The 23,314-nt window shown below is 46.3% G+C and overlaps 1 protein-coding gene across 7 annotated transcripts in view; it reads left to right on the top strand.

Annotated features, from left to right (window-relative positions):
* The window catches only part of NDRG3 (NDRG family member 3), a 219,394-nt gene that overhangs the window by 75,201 nt on the left and 120,879 nt on the right, over positions 1 to 23,314 (top strand). For all 7 annotated transcript variants that reach the window (XM_029614181.1, XM_029614180.1, XM_029614176.1 and 4 more), the window contains 2 exons: positions 114 to 234; positions 16,830 to 16,892. In XM_029614181.1, the coding sequence (XP_029470041.1) occupies positions 114 to 234; positions 16,830 to 16,892 (184 nt within the window). The remainder of the gene's footprint in view (positions 1 to 113; positions 235 to 16,829; positions 16,893 to 23,314) is intronic.

Raw genomic sequence — 23,314 nt, forward strand, 5'->3', positions numbered from 1 at the left:
GTGGATCATTAGTGACTCTAGAATTAAGGTTTAACTTGTTGTGAGGGCAGTATAACGGTCATATTTGGATTGTGACTTTCCATGTCTTTAATATTTTTTGTTTTAATCTGCAGATAAATCCTGTTTCAACACATTCTTTAACTTTGAGGATATGAATGAAATTACTCAGCACTTTACCGTGTGCCATGTCGATGCTCCAGGTCAGCAGGAGGGGGCACCATCATTCCCTTCAGGGTAAGACACTCTGTAATCTCATTTCATGATTTGTCCTGGAAAACTGTTAAAACGAATGCTCTCTTTCTCATGTAACCTGTTTTCTACAGGAACAGTTAAGGAAGCAAGATGTATTTGATACAGCTATTTTATTTCTTTTATTTAGCTCATACTTTTTCATTGGTAGCTCAAGGCGAGTTAGTCACATACCGTAAGTATTTCCCTGTCCCCAGATGATTTATAATCTGTTTGTACTGAGGCAATGGAAGGTGAAGTGGTTTGCCCAAGAAATGTCAGTGGGAGAAGCTGGATTTGAATCCTGCCTTCCTTTGTTCTCAGTTTGATGCTGCAACTAGTAGGCTGCTGCATTCTAGTAGCAGAACAGCTCATAAATGTTCCAGGTAGAATGGTGTTTGTGTAGATCTGACATTGGTTGTTAGGCTTAACTCAAAAAAGAGCCTGCATATGAGCTGTATTCAAAACATGTTAAGAAAAGATCAACTCTCTCTCTCATTCAAAGAGAGAGAATGTAATAAAGAAAATACATTTCTCACAGGACAAGCAAGATGGTAGTCCTCACATATGGGTGACATCACAGGATGGAGCCCAATCACGGAACACTTCTGTCAAAGTTTCCAGAACTTTGACTGGCCCCTACTGGGCATGCCCAGCATGGCACTAACCCTGCAGCCAGCAGGGGTCCCCCTTCAGTCTTCTTTTTTCCGCGCAGCAGTAGCCACGCGGTTAAGAAGCTCTGCAGAGATTCCTGACAGGAATTTTCCTCACAGAATTACTAAAATTTAATTTACCCCACAGGGGTCCCTCCTTCAACTTTTTCAAGCCGCGGTACTCCGGTAAGTTTTTTTTTTTTACCCGTTTTCTGTCGAGTATGGCCCTCACGGCCTACTGGCCGTCGACCGTACCGCGGCTCAATTTTTTCAGGCCCATGGCGTCGGGGTTCCGCCGGTGCCCAGGCTGTAATCGCACCATGTCCATCACAGACCCTTACAAAGTCTGTGTAATGTGTCTAGGATGTGAGCATGATGTCCTAACCTGCCCCAAATGTGCCCTCATGACACCCAAAGGTCGCAAGGTTAGAATGGAGAAAATGGAACTTCTCTTTTGTGCTCAAACCCTGACTCCGTCTATTGCATCGAAGTTGTCAGAGCCAGCACCGTCAACTTCGCGCCAGCATCGACCTCTGGCCGGTGACAGTCTGGCATCGAAGACTTCTCTGCCTTTGACACCCTCTACTCCCCCCTCAGGATCGAGGGGATCGTAGAGATAAACATCGCCACGGGCATCGAAAGTCTCGGACCATCGAGAGAGCGAAATCATCGACCTCGCCATCATCCGAGCTGCCGTCGAAGAAACCCCGTCCAGAAAAGGCACAGACCTTTTCGGCGACCGGGTCACAGAGGCAACCCTCACCCGACAGGGTATCGGGAGCTGCGACTCTGCCTTTAACGGTGGTCCCTCCGACTATGCCTCTGCCTCCTTCTGTTCCGGAGCCGGGGCTGCTTGCTTCAGGTCTCCGAGAAGAACTGGACCAGATGGTTCAGGAGGCCATCGACAAGGCAATGCATCATCTCCAGGTTCCTCCAGAACCGACCACTGACCAGATTCCAGCAGCGTTGGCACCGCTGCTCTCGAGGATGGAAGTGCTCATGGCTGCTTTTCTACCGATGAACCCTGGGTCACCAATGGTTCCAGTGCCCTCCCCGCTTGCTTTGTCATCGGGAGGAGAAACACCGTTCCACATTCCTCCATCAGGAGTTTTGCCGATGCCTCAGCCATGGATGCAGATACATCCGGTGCCACCGATCCATCCATCGATGCCCTCGATGCCTGCGCCGGTGCCTTCGATGCCTTCATCGGTGCTTCCAGTTATTCCATCGAGTTCCTTTGGAATCTCGACCAGGACCTTCAGGGATCCCACCGCCCCATCCTCTAGTCCCTAGAGGAGCAAGTGCTGATCCCTACGACGCATGGACTGATGATTCTTCACCAGACACAGATGATTTGCCTTCACCGCCTTCACCTACTGAAAGCAGAAAGCGATCTCCTACAGAGGACCTTCCCTTTATAAATTTTGTGGAGGAGATGTCTGAATTGGTTCCCTTCCAATTGCAGACTGAACAAGATGACAGGCATCAAATGATGGGAGCTGTTAGAATTCCTGGATGCTCCCAAGGAAATAACCTCCATCCCTATCCACCAGGTTCTTCTGGATCTCCTCAAAAAGAACTGGGAAAATCCTGGCTCTGGCTCCAGTCCACAGGAAAGCTGACACCACCTATCTCGTTCAGTCAGCTCCAGGTTTTCGCAAACTTCAATTAGATCACCAATCTGTGGTTGTCTAATCTGCCCAGAAAAGAGCAAGGAGATCAAAACCTCACACTTCCTTTCCCCCAGGCAAGGAACAGAAATTTCTAGATGCCATTGGTCGCCGTGTCTTCCAGGGATCAATGCTCATCTCCAGAATTGCCTCTTATCAGCTCTATATGACCCAATATAATAGGGTCTTATTTAAGCAGATACAAGACTTAACAGACTCCCTGCCTCAGCAATTTCAAGAGCAACTCCAAACCCTAGTAAACAAGGGTTTTGAGGCAGGGAAGCATGAGATCAGATCATCTTACGATATCTTTGACGCTGCTACCAGGGTATCTGCAGCTGCTATCTCTGCAAGATGATGGGCCTGGCTCAAGTCTTCCGACCTTCGCCCTGAAGTACAAGACAGATTATCCGACCTGCCTTGTGCAGGAGATAATCTGTTTGGCGAGCAGATTCAACGAACAGTGGCGGAACTCAAGGACCATCATGAGACCCTAAGACAGCGCTCTCTGATGCCTTCTGAGTACTCTTCAAAACAGTCCTTCTGGAAGGACTCTAAGAAGTCATTCTTCCGCCACCAACTAGAACCCGTTCTAAGAGACCGTTTCAAAAAGCCCAGTCTCGTCACACACGAAAACAAAAACCACAAGCAGCTCCTCAGCCGGGCCCTGCTTCCGGTTTTTGACTCCTGCATAGAGAGCAGCAGCCAGCTTCCATTGCCCCACATACCAGTGGGAGGTCGATTGTGCCATTTCTACAAGTGGCACTCAATCACCTCAGACCAGTGGGTCCTAGCGATAATTGCTCAAGGTTATCATTTGAACTTTCTCTCCATTCCACTGGACTCCCCACCTCTACCGACGTGGAGAACATCCAATCACTCCATCCTTCTGGAACAGGAGGTCTCCCTCCTCCTCCAGTCCAAGGCAATAGAACCAGTGCCCTACTCTCAGTACGGCATAGGGTTCTATTCCCGGTACTTTCTAATCCCCAAAAAATCAGGAGGAGTTCATCCAATTCTGGATCTACATGCCCTCAACAAGTACCTCCAGCGACAGAAGTTCAACATGGTAACCTTGGGCTCTCTTCTTCCTCTTCTACAAAGAGGAGACTGGCTCTGCTCTCTAGACCTCCAGGACACATACACTCATATCGTGATAATTTCATCTCATCGCAAATACCTGAGGTTTCTAGTAGGCTCTAAGCACTATCAGTACAGAGTGCTTCCATTCGGCCTCGCATCTGCACCCACGAGTCTTCACAAAATGCCTAGTCGTAGTTGCAGCCTTCCTCAGGACTCAAAGTGTTCACGTCTAACCTTATCTAGACGATTGGTTGATCAGGGCTCCCACTCAGCAAGCTGCTCTGTTGTCCCTGCATCTTACTTTACACGCTCTAATTTCACTCGGATTTCTCGTCAACTATGACAAATCCTACTTAGTCCCATCTCAAACCTTATTGTTCATTGGGGCAGACTTGGACACCTTGCAGGCAAAGGCTTTTCTGCCTCGACAGCGAGCTCTCACTCTCGTGTCTCTTGCACACCAGCTGCAGTCTCAGCACTCCACGACTGCACACCACTTTCTCATCCTCCTAGGACACATGGCGTCCTCAGTTCAGGTCACCCCAATGGCCTGCTTGGCCATGAGAGTCATGCAGTGGACTCTAAGGTCACAATGGACTCAATCCATTCAGCTCCTGTCGACCATTGTCCACGTAACCAACTCACTCCGTCAGTCTCTCGCCTGGTAGAGAAATCAGGTCAATCTTCTCCAAGGCTTGCCGTTCCAGGCTCCAAACCCTCAAATAACTCTCACCACCAATGCTTCCAACCTCGGACGGGGAGCCCACGTGGCCGATCTGCAGACACAAGGATCTTGGTCTCCAGAGGAAGCCAAACACCAAATAAATTTCCTGGAGCTGCAAGCAATCAGATATGCTCTCAGGGTATTTCAGGATCGCATCTCCAATCGAGTCATCCTGATCTAGATGGTCAGCCAGGTGGCCTTGTGGTACATCAACAAACAGGGAGGGACGGGCTCCTACCTTCCTGTCAGGAAGCTGCGCAGATATGGGCGGAGGCCCTCCCCCACTCGATGTACCTGAGGGCCACCTACTTGCCGGGAGTGGACAATGTGTTGGCAGACAAGCTCAGTCACACCTTTCAACCGCACGAGTGGTCTCTCATTCCCTCAGTAGCGAACCCGATCTTCCACCAATGGGGTTATCCTCAAATAGACCTCTTTGCATCACCTCAAAATTGCAAAGTAGACAACTTCTGCTCTCTCACTCGCAGCCAACACTTATCAGCCAAGAGACGCATTCTCCCTATCATGGGCAACCGGTCTCCTATATGCATTCCCTCCACTTCCACTTCTCTCAAACTCTTGTGAAGTTACGTCAGGACAAGGGAACCATGATCCTGATAGCATCTCACTGGCCACGCCAAGTGTGGTTTCCAATACTTCAGGATCTCTCCATTCACAGGCACATTCCCTTGGGAAAGGACCCGCTTCTAATCACTCAAAACGACTGGTGCCTCCGCCACCCCAATCTTCAAGCCTTGTCCCTGACTGCATGGATGTTGAAAGGTAATCCTTCAGCCACTTAACCTTTCTGAACCAGTTTCCCGTGTCCTGATTGCTTCAAAGAAGCCTTCCACGAGAAAATCATATTCATACAAATGGACCAGGTTTACGTCATGGTGCTCTTCTCAGTCCCTTGACCCCTTTACCTATCCAATCACGAAGTTTCTGGACTATCTCTGGCACTTGTCAGAGTCAGGTCTAAAAACTTCCTCCATCAGGATGCATGTCAGTGCGGTAGCTGCCTTCCATAAAGGTGTCGGGGATGTTCCCATATCAGTACAACCCCTTGTTACACGTTTTTTGAAGGGCTTTCTTCACCTCAAGCCTCCTCTGCGTTCTCCGGCCCCTTCTTGGGACCTCAACCTAGTTTTGGGTCGGCTCATGAAACCACCATTCGAGCCTCTTCAATCCTGTGACCTTCGATATTTCACATGGAAAGTGATTTTCCTTTTGGCAATCACTTCCGCTCGCAAAGTTAGTGAGTTACAGGCTCTAGTTACCTACCCGCTTTACACTAAACTTCTGCAGGACCAGGCAGTACTCCGCACTCACCCTAAATTCTTACCTAAGGTAGTTTCGGAGTTTCATCTCAATCAATCTATCATACTACCTACCTTTTTTTTCCCAGGCCCCATTCCAGTCCAGGAGAGCAGGTTCTGCATACCCTTGACTGCAAACGGGCTCTAGCGTTCTACCTAGACTGTACAGCTGCCCACAGGAAAAGCACTCAATTGTTTGTCTCTTTCCATCCTATCAAATTGAGGCAGCCTGTGGGTAAACAAACTTTCTCCTCCTGGTTGGCGGACTGCATATCCTTTTGCTATCAGCAAGTGGGCAGTCCACTTCAAGACAGTGTTAAAGCACACTCTGTGAGGGCATGGCGACTTCAGTAGCACACCTATGATCGGTGCCGCTTCCAGACATTTGCAGGGCTGCCACCTGGAGTTCTCTCCATACTTTTACAGCCCACTATTGTTGGACAAAGCCGGAACACAAGATTCCATCTTCGGCCAGTCTGTCTTGCGCAACCTATTTACAATGTGACGTACCAACACCCTTCCGCCTGCCCGGTGGGGTTCAGGATGCCCTCGGCCAAATTTCATCCCAGGCCTAGTGCCTTGCACGCCTGAGTACATTTGGTGCATACTCTGACATCCTCAGCTCAGTACTCACCCATATGTGAGGGCTACCATCCTGCTTGTCCTTTGAGAAAGCAAATGTTGCTTACCTGTAACAGGTGTTCACAGGACAGCAGGATGTTAGTCCTCACGAAACCCGCCCGCCGCCCTGCGGTGTTGGGTTCATAATGTTTTCTTATTTTATTTTCGGCACTACCTGTAGCTTTTTAACAAGACTGAAGGGGGACCCCTGCTGGCTGCAGGGTTAGTGCCATGCTGGGCATGCCCAGTAGGGGCCAGAAAGTTCTGGAAACTTTGACAGAAGTGTTCCGTGATTGGGCTCCATATCACCCATATGTGAGGACTAACATCCTGCTGTCCTGTGAGAACACCTGTTACAGGTAAGCAACATTTGCTATATGTATAAATCTCAAATCAATTGATACAAAGGAGCATCATATGATAAGGAATCTAAAATCATTATTCATAAACCCAAAGTTTCTTTTTTAATTTATTTATACATTTTTCCATACAGATTCAAGATAAACCTGAGGGAAAACAGATTAGAGTTACGAACATATATCCAAAACAATAAAGCAAACTATCAAAAGAAGAAAAAACAAAAGGAATTCTTAAGTTCAAATAAACCATAAGAGATATCAATGCCACAGGAAAAAATAAGAGAACCAAACAAAACTAAGCAGCAGCAAATTCCAATAAAAGGAGATTGAGGTCAAAATTAAGACATAGATGAAGGCTCAGAATCCAAATCCAAGGACTGATCCTTCTGGATACACTTATCACTCGGAAATAGTTGTCTTGGTTCAAAACACTTTGAAATTCTCAAGAACCAATAGTTTAGTTTCCAAAAACAAATTTTTATCCGCCACAAACTTATCTAGGCCGTAACAGGTTTACCAAACCCCTCAATAGCCTTCCATATTTCTTCAAGGGTGAAAATAGGGTTTCTTCAACCTAAAGAATCCTGATCCTTATATGTAGCATCAGGGACTAGTGAAGACACCTGCCAACAGAAGCCTCTCCAGTTGCAGCTGTTGCTCAGATGCCTTCTTGAAAATTCCTATGCCCTTATGAGTTGTTTGTAAAATATCTTAAGGAAAATTTAGCATATAAAGATAATGAGATTCCAATCATTTCTAAGATCTATTATTTTCCTCTCCAATTAAAAGACTCTCCTGGGAATCAGGGAGACCTACAATCCCCAGGAGTGTCTACTTTTTTGGAAGAATCTATTGACATCATAAATAAGAGAGCTACTCTTCTTGTATCTTTTTCCCTAGAAAAGGATAAAGAGTTTATTTTTGAAAAATCTCTTTAAAAAAAAAAAAAAAAAAAGGGAACTATTGTTTTGTGGTCAAAAAATTTGTTTTTCCAGACGTTTCAAGGGCCACTCAAGTGCGCAGGAAACAGTTTTTGGTTTTGAAAAGTAAGACTATTGAATTGGGTGCAATTTTTTATTTAAGGTTCCCATGTAGATGTTTAGTCAATTATCAAGGCAAGAAATTTATTTTTAGTATGCCACATCTAGAAAGTTTTTTGAGAGATAAAGAGTTAGTAAAAGAAAATCAGGTTGAAGCAGCAGAAACAGGTCTGTAAAAATAAAAGATTTCTACCCCTCTCCTTGTTAATTGTATTATGTAAGTTTTCTTTACCATATAAAGACCCTCATTTATTGGATAAATGTGACAATCAAATTTACTTTTGACTGTATTAGTCTTCTTGTAATAAGTTTGCCTGAATTGTTCACTGTTTATTGCCTTTTTATGTTAATTTTTTTTGTTTTGAATTTAAAAATTGAATAAAGTATAAATTATAATAAATTAAAAGAATTCCTATGCCCTACCAAATGTTATAATCTATGGATCTAATTTTGAAAAGGATTTATGCATATAAAAGTAGCATAGCATATCATAGCAATTTTCGAAAACCCATTTATGCCTATAAAACCCATTCTTTTAGGACAAGCAGGATGGTAGTCCTTACAGATGGGTGACATTATCGGATGGAACCTGGCACGGAAAACATTTGTCAAAGTTTCTAGAACTTTGACTGGCACAATGAGCATGCCCAGCATGCCACTATCCATGCGTCCATGCAGGATCCCTCTTCAGTCTCTCATTTTCCATGAAGAAGTTGCCTCGCGGTAGTGGAGCTCCGCTCTATAGAGTGATTTTTCTCCATTTTTTTCTTACCAGTTCTTCAGTTTTCAATGTCTGGTCCCTCTTTCCGGTCGGTGCCTCTTCTGTGGCATGGTAGGTTAATTTTTACCTTCTGCTGCGTCATCAGGTTCCTGCCCATCTGCTGCTTCGCCTCTTGGGCCACAGGCTGCCTCTGTCCATGTCACTTCATTGACCTGCCTCTTCATGCACAGAGCGCAGTGGACAATACAGTCGCAATGGCTACAAGCGTTCCAGGACCTCGAGGCCCGTCTCTGTCATGGCACCACTGCGGGTCTCCAAGGTTCTAGAAATTTTGACAAAAGTTTTCCATGACTGGCTCCATCCGATGTCACCCATCTGTGAAGACTAACATCCTCCTGTCCTAGGAGAACACCTGTTACAGGTAGGCAACTCTGCTGTTTTAAGTGTGCAAATCCTTTTGAAAATTACCCCCATAAGCTGTAATGAATTTTCTGAAATTGTTTTTTTAATTTGCCAGTGGTACAAAATAACCTAAGCAAACAAAAGTAGTTAATTTGAAGAAATGTAAATAAATGAAGAAATGCTTCCCAACACTGAGACAAATAACAGTAGGCTTCCATGGTCAATGGGAACAGACACAAAAACAATACTTCTGTACAATACTCAATGTGGGCTGTTTCAACTGATGCCTTTGTTAGGGGATCCTTTTATATATTTTCATCAGTGTATTGCATCTATCTATGCAAAACGACACAAAGTTTTCAGCTAATAAAAGATGCCATGGGAGTAATCACTACTGAAAATTCAAAGCTGATCATAATTTATGCTATGGAGAAAAGGAATCAGTCAGGGTTATCCATATTGTGATGTCATGCCATGATGAACAGAATGGACTCACTCCAGCCAGTCACAGTAAAATACCTCTTGGAACCAATTGGAGGTTCCAATCTACCAGACACAAAATTTCCTTTAATTTTAAAGAACCAATCAAACATACTATAAACTCTGATCTTAATGCCAGATAATTTAAAAATTGTCAAGTTTTATAATGATGATCTCAATATTCCCAATGTAAAAAAATGCCACCAATATTCTGCCCCAAGAATAAATGAGAACCATTCCCAGAATGGTCAAATAACGCTTGATCAAGCATTCCTTGCATATTCCGAGAGTATCATCCAGAAAAGGTGTGATGCAGTAAAAAAAAAAATGAGTGAGTGGTAAAAAGATTTTACAAAAGAATATGCCACTTTGTGTCACTAAATCTATTCAGAACTATGGTTTTCATATAATATATCCATCTTTGTTCTTTGCTGTTTGGTTGCTCTGCTATAAAGTTAAGAAACCCCCCCCCCCCCCCCCCCCAAAAAAAAAGCTCTCCAGCTTTTAATCTGTTAAAATCTCTCTCTTTTGGAGTTAGCTGGCACAAATAATCTGTTCAAATCTTAATATTGGGGCATAAAGACTGTTTTAAAACAATTGACCAAAAAGGACAGACAAACTTCCAGAAGTGACCTGATCTAACTGGATTGGGTGTGTCTCAGACCTTGGGGGAGGTAAACTTAGTGAGAAGGAGAGCCATTGTGGTCAGTGCAGAGGCTGGAGGGATTTCTCTTTGTGGAACTGACTATTGCATTGTGAATTTTGCATTGTGGCTAAGTATTCTTATTACCTTCAAGTTTTGTAGAAAGCTTCTGTGAATAATTCCTGTCTGTTTTCATTTTCTTTATAAGTCTGTGTTTCATTTCTTTATAGTAAGATATTATTCTAGTAAGTTATTTGCTGTTTGGTTGCTCTGCTATAAAGTTAAGAAAAAAAAACCAAAAAAAAGCTCTCCAGCTTTTAATCTGTTAAAATCTCTCTTTTGGAGTTAGCTGGCACAAATAATCTGTTCAAATCTTAATATTGGGGCATAAAGACTGTTTTAAAACAATTGACCAAAAAGGACAGACAAACTTCCAGAAGTGACCTGATCTAACTGGATTGGGTGTGTCTCAGACCTTGGGGGAGGTAAACTTAGTGAGAAGGAGAGCCATTGTGGTCAGTGCAGAGGCTGGAGTATATTATTGGTCTGGTTCTTTGCTAATTCGTTTGCTTTAAGATTCAGTATACCTGCATTTCTCTTATTGCAGAGCTATCCTTAATAATCTGTTTAATATTGGCACATAAGTACTGAGAGATCATTTAATAGATAAAGGACTATTAATGTTCCAGGAAGTGCCCTGCTTTACCCAGCTTGTCCCAGATTGAACTGTTTGACTCCCTCCCACCCTACCCCTCTACCCACCCACCCCTGGGGCTTGTTTTCTAATAAAGACTGCCTAACTTAACATTAGCAGCAAGATAAATTAGTACATTGGTAACAGTCAAGGAAATACAAATCAAAAATTACCAAAATGAGGACTATCCAATGTAACTGCTGTGGAGCCTTTATTCTGAGGGAAAGCATCTGGAAACTTAGAGCTTGCCCAATTTGTGCACAACTCTCTTCCTTGAAAAAGGAACTGACTGAGGTTAAAGCTCAATTAGCTTCAATTACAAGAATTACACCCACATTGCATTACTCAGAAAATAATTCCCCAATATCACAAAAAAACCAGGAGTCAAGAAAAAGAGATTCATTAGGCTCCGGTAGGACCCACAGTCACCCATTCTTGACAGATGGACAGCCAACAGGTATACCCCCCAACTCAAACAGGTCATTAAGAAATTCTTTAAAATCCAGGATTACAGTGGGCTCTGGTAGAACTAGACCTGTGATGAGGAGACACACAATGTACCAAATGCAAAAAGAACCAAAAGCCTTCTCTATATTAAAAACTGAAGAAGTTCTTGAGAAAAACATTGAAGTGTTACCAGAAAAGAGAGAAAAAACACAATGCATGCAGAATTTCAAGATCCATAACCAAAAGAAAAATCTAATTGAGATGGATAACTCTGTCAACAGTTGCACATCTGCAAAAGGAAAGAGTGAAGTGAATAACAAATCTCAACTAAAGTCTCATAAGGAGTCCAGGAAAAGCAATAACCTTAAAGAGAGTACCTGGAAGGCTATGACCACAAATGCTCATAGTTTGGGAAATAAAATCCCAGATCTGCAGGCCCTAATGACTGAGGCAGAATTAGACATTGTTGCTATCACGGAGACATGGTTCACAGAATCTCATGATTGGGATACAACAATACCAAGCTATAACTTAAGGAAGGACAGAGAGGATAGAAAAGGGGGAGGTGTGGCTCTTTATGTCAGAAACAACATCCAAGCATCTGAGCTGAAAGGAAGTTGGGGCAAGGAAGAAGTACTATGGGTCGATCTAAAAAAGATGACGGAGCGTCCATTTATATTGGAGTGGTTTACAGGCCTCCAAACCAAAAGGAAGAGCTGGACAGAGATCTGGTTGAAGACATCCATAAGATAGGTAAGACGGGAGAAGTGGTGATCGTTGGTGACTTTAATACGCCAGATGTAGACTGGAAAATCCCATCTGCAGAAACTAAAAATAGTAGAGCGATAGTGGATGCCATGCAAGTATCTTTGTTCAAACAAATGGTATTGGAACCCACAAGAGAAGGAACTATACTCGACTTAGTGCTCACTAATGGAGATAATGTCTCTGATGTCCAGGTGGGCACCCACCTCAGCACCAGTGATCATCAAACGGTATGGTTTAATATCACTAAAAGAATATGGAAAAGAACCACAAAGACTAGAGTTTTACAGTTCAAAAACACGGACTCTGAGGAAATGGGGAAGTACCTGGAAGAAGAACTAAAAGGATGGGAGAACGAGAGAGATGTGGATCAGCAGTGGACCAATCTAAAAGGAGCAATCACCAAGGCAACTGCTCTATATGTTAGAAATGTAAAGAAAAGCAAAAGAAAATTGAAACCTATCTGGTTCTCAAAGGTGGTGGCTGACAAAATTAAAGCTAAAAGAACAGCATTCAAGAAATATAAAAGATCCCAAAGGGAGGAGCACAAAGAAGAATATCTGATTCAACTGAGGGAGACAAAGAAATTAATCAAGTTGGCAAAAAGTCAAGCGGAAGAGAGGATTGCCAAGGAGATAAAAAATGGTGACAAAACATTTTTCAGATACATCAGCGAAAAGAGAAAAGTCCACAGTGGTATTGTGAAATTGAAAGGTGGTAATGATCAATGTGTGGAGAGAGATGAAGAAATGGCAGAAATATTAAACGAATACTTCAGCTCTGTGTTCACTAAAGAAGACCCTGGTGAAGGACCATCTCTACACAGCAAGAAACTGGAGGGAAGTGGAATAGATGAAAATCCTTTTACAGTAGAAAATGTATGGGAAGAGCTAAAGAATCTGAAAGTGGACAAAGCCATGGGGCCTGATGGGATTCATCCAAGGATACTGAGGGAGCTCAGAGATGTTCTGGTGGGTCCGCTGTGTGACCTGTTCAACAGATCCCTAGAAACTGGAGTGGTACCAAGAGATTGGAGAAGAGCGGTGGTGGTCCCGCTTCACAAGAGTGGGAACAGAGAGGAGGCTGGTAACTACAGACCGGTTAGCCTCACTTCGGTGGTGGGAAAAGTAATGGAGTCACTCCTGAAAGAGAGATTAGTGAACTATCTACAGTCCGGAGAATTGATGGACCAGAGGCAACATGGATTCACCAGGGGAAGATCCTGTCAGACAAATCTGACTTTTTTGACTGGGTAACCAAGGAATTGGATCAAGGAAGAGCGCTCTGTCATCTACTTGGATTTCAGCAAAGCTTTTGATACAGTTCCGCACAGGAGACTGGTGAATAAAACGAGAAGCTTAGGAGTGAGTGCCGAGGTGGTGACCTGGATTGCAAATTGGTTGACTGACAGAAGACTATGTGTGATGGTAAATGGTACTTTCTCTGAAGAGAGAGCGGTTTTAAGTGGTGTACCGCAAGGATCGGTGTTGGGACCGGTCCTGTTCAATATCTTTGTGAGCGACATTGCGGACGGGATAGAAGGTAAGGTTTGTCTTTTTGCGGATGACACCAAGATCTGCAACAGAGTGGACACGCCGGAAGGAGTGGAGAGAATGAGACGGGATTTAAGGAAACTGGAAGAGTGGTCGAAGATATGGCAGCTGAGATTCAATGCCAAGAAGTGCAAAGTCATGCATATGGGGAGTGGAAATCCGAATGAACTGTATTCGATGGTGGGGGAAAGGCTGATGTGCACGGAGCAGGAGAGGGACCTTGGGGTGATAGTGTCTAATGATATGAAGTCTGCGAAACAATGCGACAAGGCGATAGCAAAAGCCAGAAGAATGCTGGGCTGCATAGAGAGAGGAATATCGAGTAAGAAAAGGGAAGTGATTATCCCCTTGTACAGGTCCTTGTTGAGGCCTCACCTGGAGTACTGTGTTCAGTTCTGGAGACCGTATCTACAAAGAGACAAAGACAAGATGGAAGCGGTACAGAGAAGGGCGACCAGGAAGGTGGAGGATCTTCATCGGATGACATACAAGGAGAGATTGAAGAATCTAAATATGTACACCCTGGAGGAAAGGAGGAGCAGGGGTGATATGATTCAGACTTTCAGATACTTGAAAAACTTTAATGATCCAAAGACAACGACAAACCTTTTCCGTCGGGGAAAAAAATCAGCAGAACCAGAGGTCACAAGCTGAGGCTCCAGGGAGGAAGACTAAGAACCAATGTCAGGAAGTATTTCTTCACAGAAAGGGTGATGGATGCCTGGAATGCCCTTCCGGAGGAAGTGGTGAAGTCTAAAACTGTGAAGGACTTCAAAGGGGCGTGGGATAAACACTGTGGATCCATCAAGTCTAGTGGGCGTAAATAAAGAGGAGGCAGCAAAACACTGCACGGAGCGGCAGTAGCCACAGAGGCATTCACGGAGCGGGATGCCAGTGGCCAGTGGTTGGTGTTCCACCTTCATGGAGCGGAAGGATGGAGGGCTGCCATCTCCAAAAAAAAAAATTTAAAAAAACAACAAACAAGCAAACAAAACAGGGGTGGGTATGGGGCAGGGGTGTGGCCTGCTTGTTGCAGCGGTTGCTACCCCTGATTGAGCTGGATGTTCACTAGGATGCAGATATGGCGCTGCTCTCTGCATTGGTGGAGGGGTGGAAGGGAATTGGGGCCGGAGGGTGCTGGAAGCCAATAGTGACGGGTGGGAGGGAGAAAAAAGGGTGAAAAAAAAATGGATAAACTGCGTAGCTTGCTGAGCAGACTGGATGGACCATTTGGTACTCTTCTGCTGTCATTTCTATGTTACATCAGCTGCTATACCACCTGTGCCCAGCTCTTCTTTATTCTGGCCGCTACCAGAAGCTCCTCTCCTGGACCTGGGCATAGGCACTAGGTACCAAATGTTAGGCACCTGGGCAGTCTTATACCCAGGATTTTTCCATCCATGGATGGGCAGGATCAACATTGGCTTTTTAGGCAGGAAGGAAGCAGACAGCAGTTCTTTATCTGGGGATGGGAGGAAGGTTTCTACATGGCTGTTTTGAGCTTCTACTCTTCTAGAAGATTTTGGTCATCACTGGCAATTAGATGACATTAATTTTGGAAACCTGTCAGGAAGCAAATCCTGGGTTTATTTTCAGGCCGATTCTGTAAAGTGTGTGGGGAAAACGGACGCTCAGTGTTGAGCGCCCACTGTCTCAACACGCACCCAGCCACCTCTCCTGGGTGTGTGATCCTGTATTTTTAAATGAAGGATCACGCTAAAAAGAGGTGCTAGGGACAATTATGCGCCCTTAGCACTGCTCTGTCCCAGGAGAGGTGGCTCTCAGCGGGTTCAGAAAACCAACGCTCAATTTTACAAGCATCTGCTTTTTGAATTTGCTGACAGCCACGGGCTACGGAAATGGACGCTTGTAAAATTGAGCATCCATTTCCCTAACCTGACTCACAGGCACTCAAAAAAAAAAATGTTTTTTACTTATTTTTTTTTTTTTACCCTTTCTTTCCTCCAACTTAATATTGCTATGGTATTAAGTCTGAGGATGTACAGAAAAGCAGTATTTTCTGCTTTTCTGTACCCTTTTTCTGGCTGCTCAGAAATTAGCGCCTAATTTCTGAGCGTAAAATGTGCGGATCAGTCGCACATTTTTTTTTCCGTATCCTTGGCGAATGACTAATAGCCTCATCAACATGTGATGAGCGCTGTTAGTTTCGGCGGGGGTTGGACATATGTTTTCGACATGCTAAACCCCTTAAAGTATAAAGGGTAGTGGATTCACGTCGAAAACGTACATTCAACAGTGTGCTTAGCTGAGCGTACTTTACAGTATCGGCCTGATAGTGTATAACAATCAGAAATGCAATAATATGTAAAGATAATAAACAGATTAAAACCATAGAGTCCTTGGTGTACAAAGAATCTTTGGAGATTACAAAATTGAAATATATATTGATATGGCATGGAATGCTCAGGTGCATAGACAAGAATTTTTAGACAGGAGACATTCAAGTTTGGTACCTCCTATCTTAATTATCCATGAAAGTGTAATATTTTCTTATTTAAAAAAATACATTTTTTGATCCAGAACAAATTATCTCTTTCCTGATAGTGTGTAGACACTATAGTGAAGTAATTACTTTACAATATTTGATTCTTTTATTATTATGGGTTAATTTTCTAGGAGTATCCTCTGGTTGTTAATTTGTATCTGCCTTTTAAGATTGGGCATATTAAGTTGTCTTGTAGTGTTGTGGTTTTGTGTGAAAGAAAATTAACTGCTAAAGGTTATATTAATCTTTGGTAATATACAGCTGTTTGGGATTTATTGTGTTATATATAGGATCACTTATTTTCCATCCCTTTAATTGTAAAAGAATGAAAATAATAAACAGTATTTTATCATGTGACAATATTCACAGCATCAGCTCATCGGTATGAATGTCATTTTCATAAATACTTTAGTTTTTAAAGGGTCCTGGTCAATATTTGGTAAATATGAATGTAAAAATCTCTAAAATAAATTGTGGTATCCCATCATTGAAGCTTTTCAATGAAAATTTGAAGGTTGGGTCCTCAGTATTCACACTGCAGTGCCTAATATTTGTTTAAAACTATGGTATGATAACAGAGGTCTGTATGCTGAAACAAAAGGTTCAGCTGCATTTCATCAGGAACCAAATTAGTAGGATGGGCCAATCCTGTTGCTACAAATATAGGCATATTTTTTTCTGCTGTAAAAACGAATTTCAATTTTACCCAACTTGCATGCGTCACCATAAAAATGACAGTGGAGTTTCCTTTGGTCTGCAGAGAAATGGTGTGTCTTTCTCCTTTGTGGGAGCACATGGTACACAGGATAACTGCACTTTGAATATGCAGTCTCTCCAGGGATTTGGTGGACTGGAAAGTGTTTTGTTATTTTAAAACTGTTTTTGAAGACCCTGTGCAATAGTTCTTATTTTGATTTTCAGCTACCAGTACCCTACATTGGATGAGCTAGCTGAGATGTTGCCTGCTGTTCTGACACATTTAAAGTAAGTTTTGAGGAGATTCATAGTGAATCATTACATAAAATATTGATAATGTGAATTTAGGTATGTAGTAAGACAATTTTATTTAAAGTGCTTTCAGTCCACATATTACAATCAAACAAATTTAGGGGTTGTAAAAGGGTGGTAGCAATTATTGAGACCTAGATAGAATGGAGCTTGAAGGAAGTGAGAGGGACAGAAGGCAAGCATTACTAAGAGGAATACCGCAAGATCTTAAATAGAATAGCCCAATTCTGAATCCACTATTTCCTAGCGTGTAGCAGATGGACTCATTACAAATGGGTATAGTGTGCTCGTGCTAGCAGTTGGAGACGGATCTGACATCAGCACGTGGTACATATACCCCTGCAGGAAGTGCAGCAACTCAGTAATTTCCGTCTCCAAAGCAGTTTGTAGCTATCTCACGCTCGCTGAGCGTTTTTCCAAATTCTAACAACTAAATTTCTTAGAAGAATCCTACCTGAAGACGAGCCCCGCACTCCTGCGGTGATACCCTCGGGTCCCTCCCCCAGTTGAGTTTCCCGAGGTGATTTCCGTGGTCCCTCGGAGGTTCGAGCCTCGGTCCGGTGGCCGACTCACGGCAGGGACCTAGCCCCTGAGTGAGAAGGGCGCGGCATAGAGGCAGCCTCGGTCTCGGTGAGGACTTGGCCCCCGAGCGAGACGAGTTCGGGCGTGGCCTAGAGGCAGCGGGTGCACTTCCTCGAGCGCGGCGGTGACGGTAATCACCCTCTCCCCCCCCCCCGCAGCCGGAGACCGCCCGGGTCGCAGCCGGGAAGCGCCGAAGACCAGGTAAGGCGTACATCTTTACTTTGCTGGTCTCCGAGGAAGCGAGGATTAGCGGGGTCTGCCTGCGTGGCAGCCCGCCAAGGAGGTCGCCATTTTTCCTGCCTGCTCGCCGTCGCCATCTGCCCTGGTTCGCCGCCTCGCTCTAGCGCTCAGTCCGGACTAAGCGCGCAGGCGACGGGCACATATGTTAGGCGCACGTTCATAGGCGCATGTTGATAAGCGCACATTGATACTAGGCGCCAGCTGATAAGCGCACGCTGATAGGCGCACATCTTCGCGCATATTACAAGGCGCATGAAGATAATAGACGCAATGGAGCGTATGAGAGCCCATGCGTCCGCAGAGCCGGCACCTCCAGAATCAGGCATAAGAGCTCTAGGCCTCTGCTCAGCATGCCACCTCAGAGCCACACAGAGCGAGGAAGCAGACTCCCTATGTGCCCAATGTGAGGAGGCCTTGGGAGTTCCAGGCCAGGGCCGGTCCCAGCCCAGCGTACTTGCCAGTTCCTCAGGGAACACCCCGGACCTAGCAGGCCGCGGGGAGCAGCCAGGGAACCCTAGGGACCTGGTGCCCCTAAGGCTAGAACCTGCTTCACTCTCCTGGGTGGAATTGTTCAAAGGGATTCACGCCTTTGTCCAGATGCAGTCTGATCCCCGAACGGACCCATACGTACCGGATGACCCTACCCCTGGACCCTCAAGACCTAGGCACGGCCACCCGGAAGCCCCACTTATGGGGATTCAGATTGCTCTGTGGAAGAAGACGAGCTCCCTGAGGAGAGAGAACTTCCCTCGGGGATAGAGCCGTATCGAACCATGAGACGCTTCTTTCCTAAGGAGGATCTCACAGATCTGGTCTCTCAATGCCTGTCTGAGTTGGCTATCCCGGGCCACGGCACCCCAGGGGAACCTAGAATGAACCCACTGCTGGAAGGCCTTCGTCAAACGGCCCACCACTTCCCCCTCCTACAAGCAGCACAGCAGCTAATCGATCTCGAGTGGAATGCGCCGGAGGCCTCATTCAAAGGGGGTCGGGCCTTGTCTGGCATGTACCCCCTGGACCCGGCGACCAAGGAGCTGCTGGCATGCCCCACGGTAGACGCCATAGTTTGCGCAATTGTGAAGCGCACCACCATTCCGGTGGAGGGAGGGGCGGACCTCAAGGATGTACATGACCGGCGCATGGACGCCATTCTGAAACAAGCCTTTGAGGTGGCAGCCATGTCCCTACGAATTGCAACCTGCTGCACCGTGGTGACACGTTCCTGTTTATCACAAGCCAGGAACAACACTCCGGGAGAAGAAATGGAATCAGCCCTCTCGTTCCTCACAGACGCTGCCTCCGACCTAGTCCATACGGCAGCCAAGGGAGTGTCATCCTCAGTGGCAACCAGGAGACAGCTCTGGCTACGAAATTGGTCGGCCGACTCCTCCTCCAAGTCGCGCCTTACGAGAGTGCCCTTTAAGGGATCCCTCCTATTCGGCAGTGACCTCGAGAACCTGGCTAACAAGTGGGGCGCTTCTCCATTGCCCCGTCTACCGGAAGACAAGTCAAGGAGGATCCGGCGCCCCTTTCCTAGACCATCCAGAGGTAGAAGCTCTCAACGCTTCAACCCTTACAGGACTCTCTACCAAGCGCCTCGTTCTCAGACCAGGAACCAGTCCTTTCGGACCAGGCACAGCAAGCGGGGAACCGGCTCTGGTTCGGGTCCCGGCCGCACCCCACAATGAGAATCAGCCGACCCATCTGGGGGAAGAAGCCATAGGGGGCAGGCTAACCCTATTCTACCACAGGTGGGTCGAGATTACTTCGGACCAGTGGGTCCTCGCCATTGTCTGGGAAGGGTATTACCTGGACTTCCTTCACCTACCTCTGGACAAGTTTGTGGAATCTCCTTGTCCGCCCCTCAAGAGGGCGGCGCTGGAAGCTACCTTGGGAAGGCTCCTGTCCCTACAAGCCATAATCCCAGTGCCTGCATGGGAGATAAATTCTGGGCATTACTCCATTTATTTCATCGTGCCCAAGAAGGGGGGCACCTTCAGACCCGTCCTGGACCTCAAGTCGGTCAACCGGCACTTAAAGGTCCCAGGATTTTGCATGGAAACTCTGTGGTCAGTCCGAAGTGCCATACAGCCAGGGGAGTATCTCACATCCCTGGATCTGTCAGAAGCTTACTTGCATATCCCAATCCATCGGGATCATCAGCGCTACTTAGGCTTCAAAGTCCTGGGACAACACTTTCAGTTCCGGGCTCTACCCTTCGGGTTAGCCACCGCACCACGGACCTTTACCAAGGTAATAGTAGTAGTGGTGGCGTCACTCAGGAAGGAAGGAATTCTCGTCCATCCCTACCTGGACGATTGGCTGATCAGGGCAAAGTCACTGGAGGAGAGCCACCGGGCAACCAACAGAGTTATGTCTCTTCTGGAAAGCCTAGGATGGGTAGTCAACACAAACAAGATTTCCCTACAGCCTTCGCAGTCGCTGGAATACCTCTGAGTCCGATTCGACACCCAAGGAGACAAAGTCAGCCTGCCCTCCAAGAGGAAATCAAAACTCCGGAATCATTTGCAGACTTTGCTGAGCGCCACCCGGCCCACGGCTTGGGATTACCTACAGGTCCTCGGCCTAATGGCCTCCACTCTGGAAGTGGTACCATGGGCGCGGACTCATATGAGACCGTTACAACGTGCCCTTCTATCTCGGTGGAGCCCACAATTACAGAATTACACCGTGCATCTACCTCTACCGGCCAGAGTACGGCATCAGTTACGATGGTGGCTGCAGCCTGGCCACATGAGACGGGGGTCAAAAATGTCCTCTCCAACCTGGACCCTGCTCACTACAGATGCCAGCCTGAGCGGCTGGGGAGCACACTGCGAAGAACTAACCGCCCAAGGGCGGTGGAACAGAGTAGAGTCGGGGTGGAACATCAACCAACTAGAGGCACGGGCAGTCAGGTTGGCATGCCTGCGATTCACCCACAGACTTCGCAACAGAGCAGTCAGAGTGATGTCGGACAATGCCACCACGGTGGCATACATCAACCGACAGGGCGGAACCAGAAGCCGACAGGTATCCTTAGAAATAGCCCCTCTGGCTTGAGCGGAAACGAATCTCCAGGACATCTCCGCCGTCCACATCGCCGGGAAGGACAACGCCACGGCAGACTTCCTCAGCAGAGAAAGCCTAAACCCGGGGGAATGGCAGCTGTCGTCCACGGCCTTCCAGATGATCATGGATCAGTGGGGGACGCCGGGCATGGACCTACTAGCGGACAGGTCCAACGCTCAAGTACCCAGATATTTCAGTCGCAGGCGAGACCCTCTTTCCCAGGGGATCGACGCCCTGGTACAGCCATGGCCTCAGGGGATCCTGCTATATGCCTTTCTCCCCATGGCCCCTGCTGGGTGCCATTATACACAAGATTCAGCGGCACAGAGGCCTAGTTCTTCTGGTGGCCCCGGACTGGCCAAGAAGGCCCTGGTACGCGGACATGAGAAGACTACTGGCAGGGGATCCTCTACCCCTGCCTCCTCACAGGGACCTGCTGCGGCAAGGTCCCATCCTCCACGAGGATCCAGCTCAATTCTCTCTTACGCTCTGGCCATTGAGAGGGCTAGACTGAAGAAAAGGGGATACTCGGGGCCGGTAATGGATATGCTCCTCAGAGCACGCAAGTTCTCCACATCACTAACTTATATAAGGATCTGGAGAGTATTTGAAGCCTGGTGCGAAACTCGCAGCGCCAATCCACATGTCGCTAAAATCCCCATTATTTTGGATTTCCTGCAAGATGGACTTCAGAAGGGTCTGTCCCTCAATTCAATCAAGGTTCAGGTGACAGCGCTATCCTGCTACGGCCCCAGGAGTGACGGCAACACCATTGCCAAACACCCAGACGTTTCATGTTTCCTGAAAGGAGTCAAACACATTCGCCCGCCACTGAAGTGGCCAGTGCCCCTGTGGAACCTCAACCTAGTTTTGGAATTCCTAGCAGGACCCGCCTTCAGACCCCTCCGAGGCCTGTCCCTCCGGTTGTTAACATTGAAGATGGTGTTCTTGCTGGCCATATGCTCAGCGCGCCGCATTTCAGAGCTACAAGCACTGTCCTGCCGCGATCCGTTTCTCAGAATCACTCCAGCGGCTATCCATCTTCGCACAGTTCCCTCCTTCTTACCCAAAGTGGTCTCACACTTCCACCTCAACCAAACCATATCATTGCCAACCACGGACGATTTGAAGAAGTCAGAAGAAGGTCGAAATCTGTGCCATCTCGACATCGGCAGGCTGCTGTCCAGATACCTGGAAATGTCGGAAGCAGAACAAAGGACGGACCACCTGTTCGTCCTTCACAGCGGGAAGAAGCAAGGGGAAGCGGCCTCACGGGCAACCATTGCCCGCTGGATCAAAGAAGTTATCAAGGCGGCCTACGTAGAAGTGGGAAAGCCACCACCTCTACGGGTCAAGGCTCACTCTACCAGAGCGCAAGCGGCCTCCTGGGCAGAAACTAGGATGCTGTCGCCTGCAGAGATATGCAGAGCGGCAACGTGGTCCTCCCTCCATACCTTCTCCGGATTCTACCATCTGGACATCCAGGCCAGGGAGGACACAGCATTTGCAAGGGCAATCCTAACCGGACCTCGGGCAGCCTCCCACCCAGTCCGGGAGTAGGTTTTGTACATCCCATTTGTAATGAGTCCATCTGCTACATGCTAGGAAATGGAGAGATTACTTACCTGATAATCTCGTTTTCCTTAGTGTAGACAGATGGACTCAGCATCCCACCTGGCTGCCGACATACATGGGAATTCACCGGTTCAAGGTAAGCCATGTTTTCTGACATAGGGCATCCACCCTGCCGGGTGTCGACGCCTTCCAGTTGAGAACACTGGCGGTCTCCAGCTACTGTCAATCGGTCAGGTTAATCATGTTCAGTTAATCAATTGGTCAGTCATACATATATCCATAAAGCTTTTGCAAGGAAGATTACTGAGTTGCTGCACTTCCTGCAGGGGTATATGTACCACGTGCTGACGTCAGATCCGTCTCCAACTGCTAGCACGAGCACACTATACCCATTTGTAATGAGTCCATCTGTCTACACTAAGGAAAACGAGATTATCAGGTAAGTAATCTCTCCATTACTACTTATCATTTCTATAGTGCTAGTCATAAGAACATAAGAAATTGCCATGCTTGGTCAGACCAAGGGTCCATGAAGCCCAGCATCCTGTTTCTAACAGAGGCCAAACCAGGCCACAAGAACCTGGCAATTACCCAAACACTAAAGATCCCATGCTACTGATGCAATTAATAGCAGTGGCTATTCCCTAAGTAAACTTGATTAATAGCCGTTAATGGACTTCTCCTCCAAGAACTTATCCAAACCTTTTTTTGAACCCAGCTACACTAATTGCACTAACCACATCTTCTGGCAACAAATTCCAGAGCTTTATTGTGCATTGAGTGAAAAAATTTTCTCCGATTAGTCTTAAATGTGCTACTTGCTAACTTCATGGAATGCCCCCTAGTCCTTCTATTATTCAAAAGTGTAAATAACAGAGTCACATCTACTCGTTCAAGACCTTTCATGATCTTAAAGACCTCTATCATAT

This window comes from Rhinatrema bivittatum, chromosome 8 (assembly GCF_901001135.1).
Source record: "Rhinatrema bivittatum chromosome 8, aRhiBiv1.1, whole genome shotgun sequence".
NCBI lineage: Eukaryota > Metazoa > Chordata > Amphibia > Gymnophiona > Rhinatrematidae > Rhinatrema > Rhinatrema bivittatum.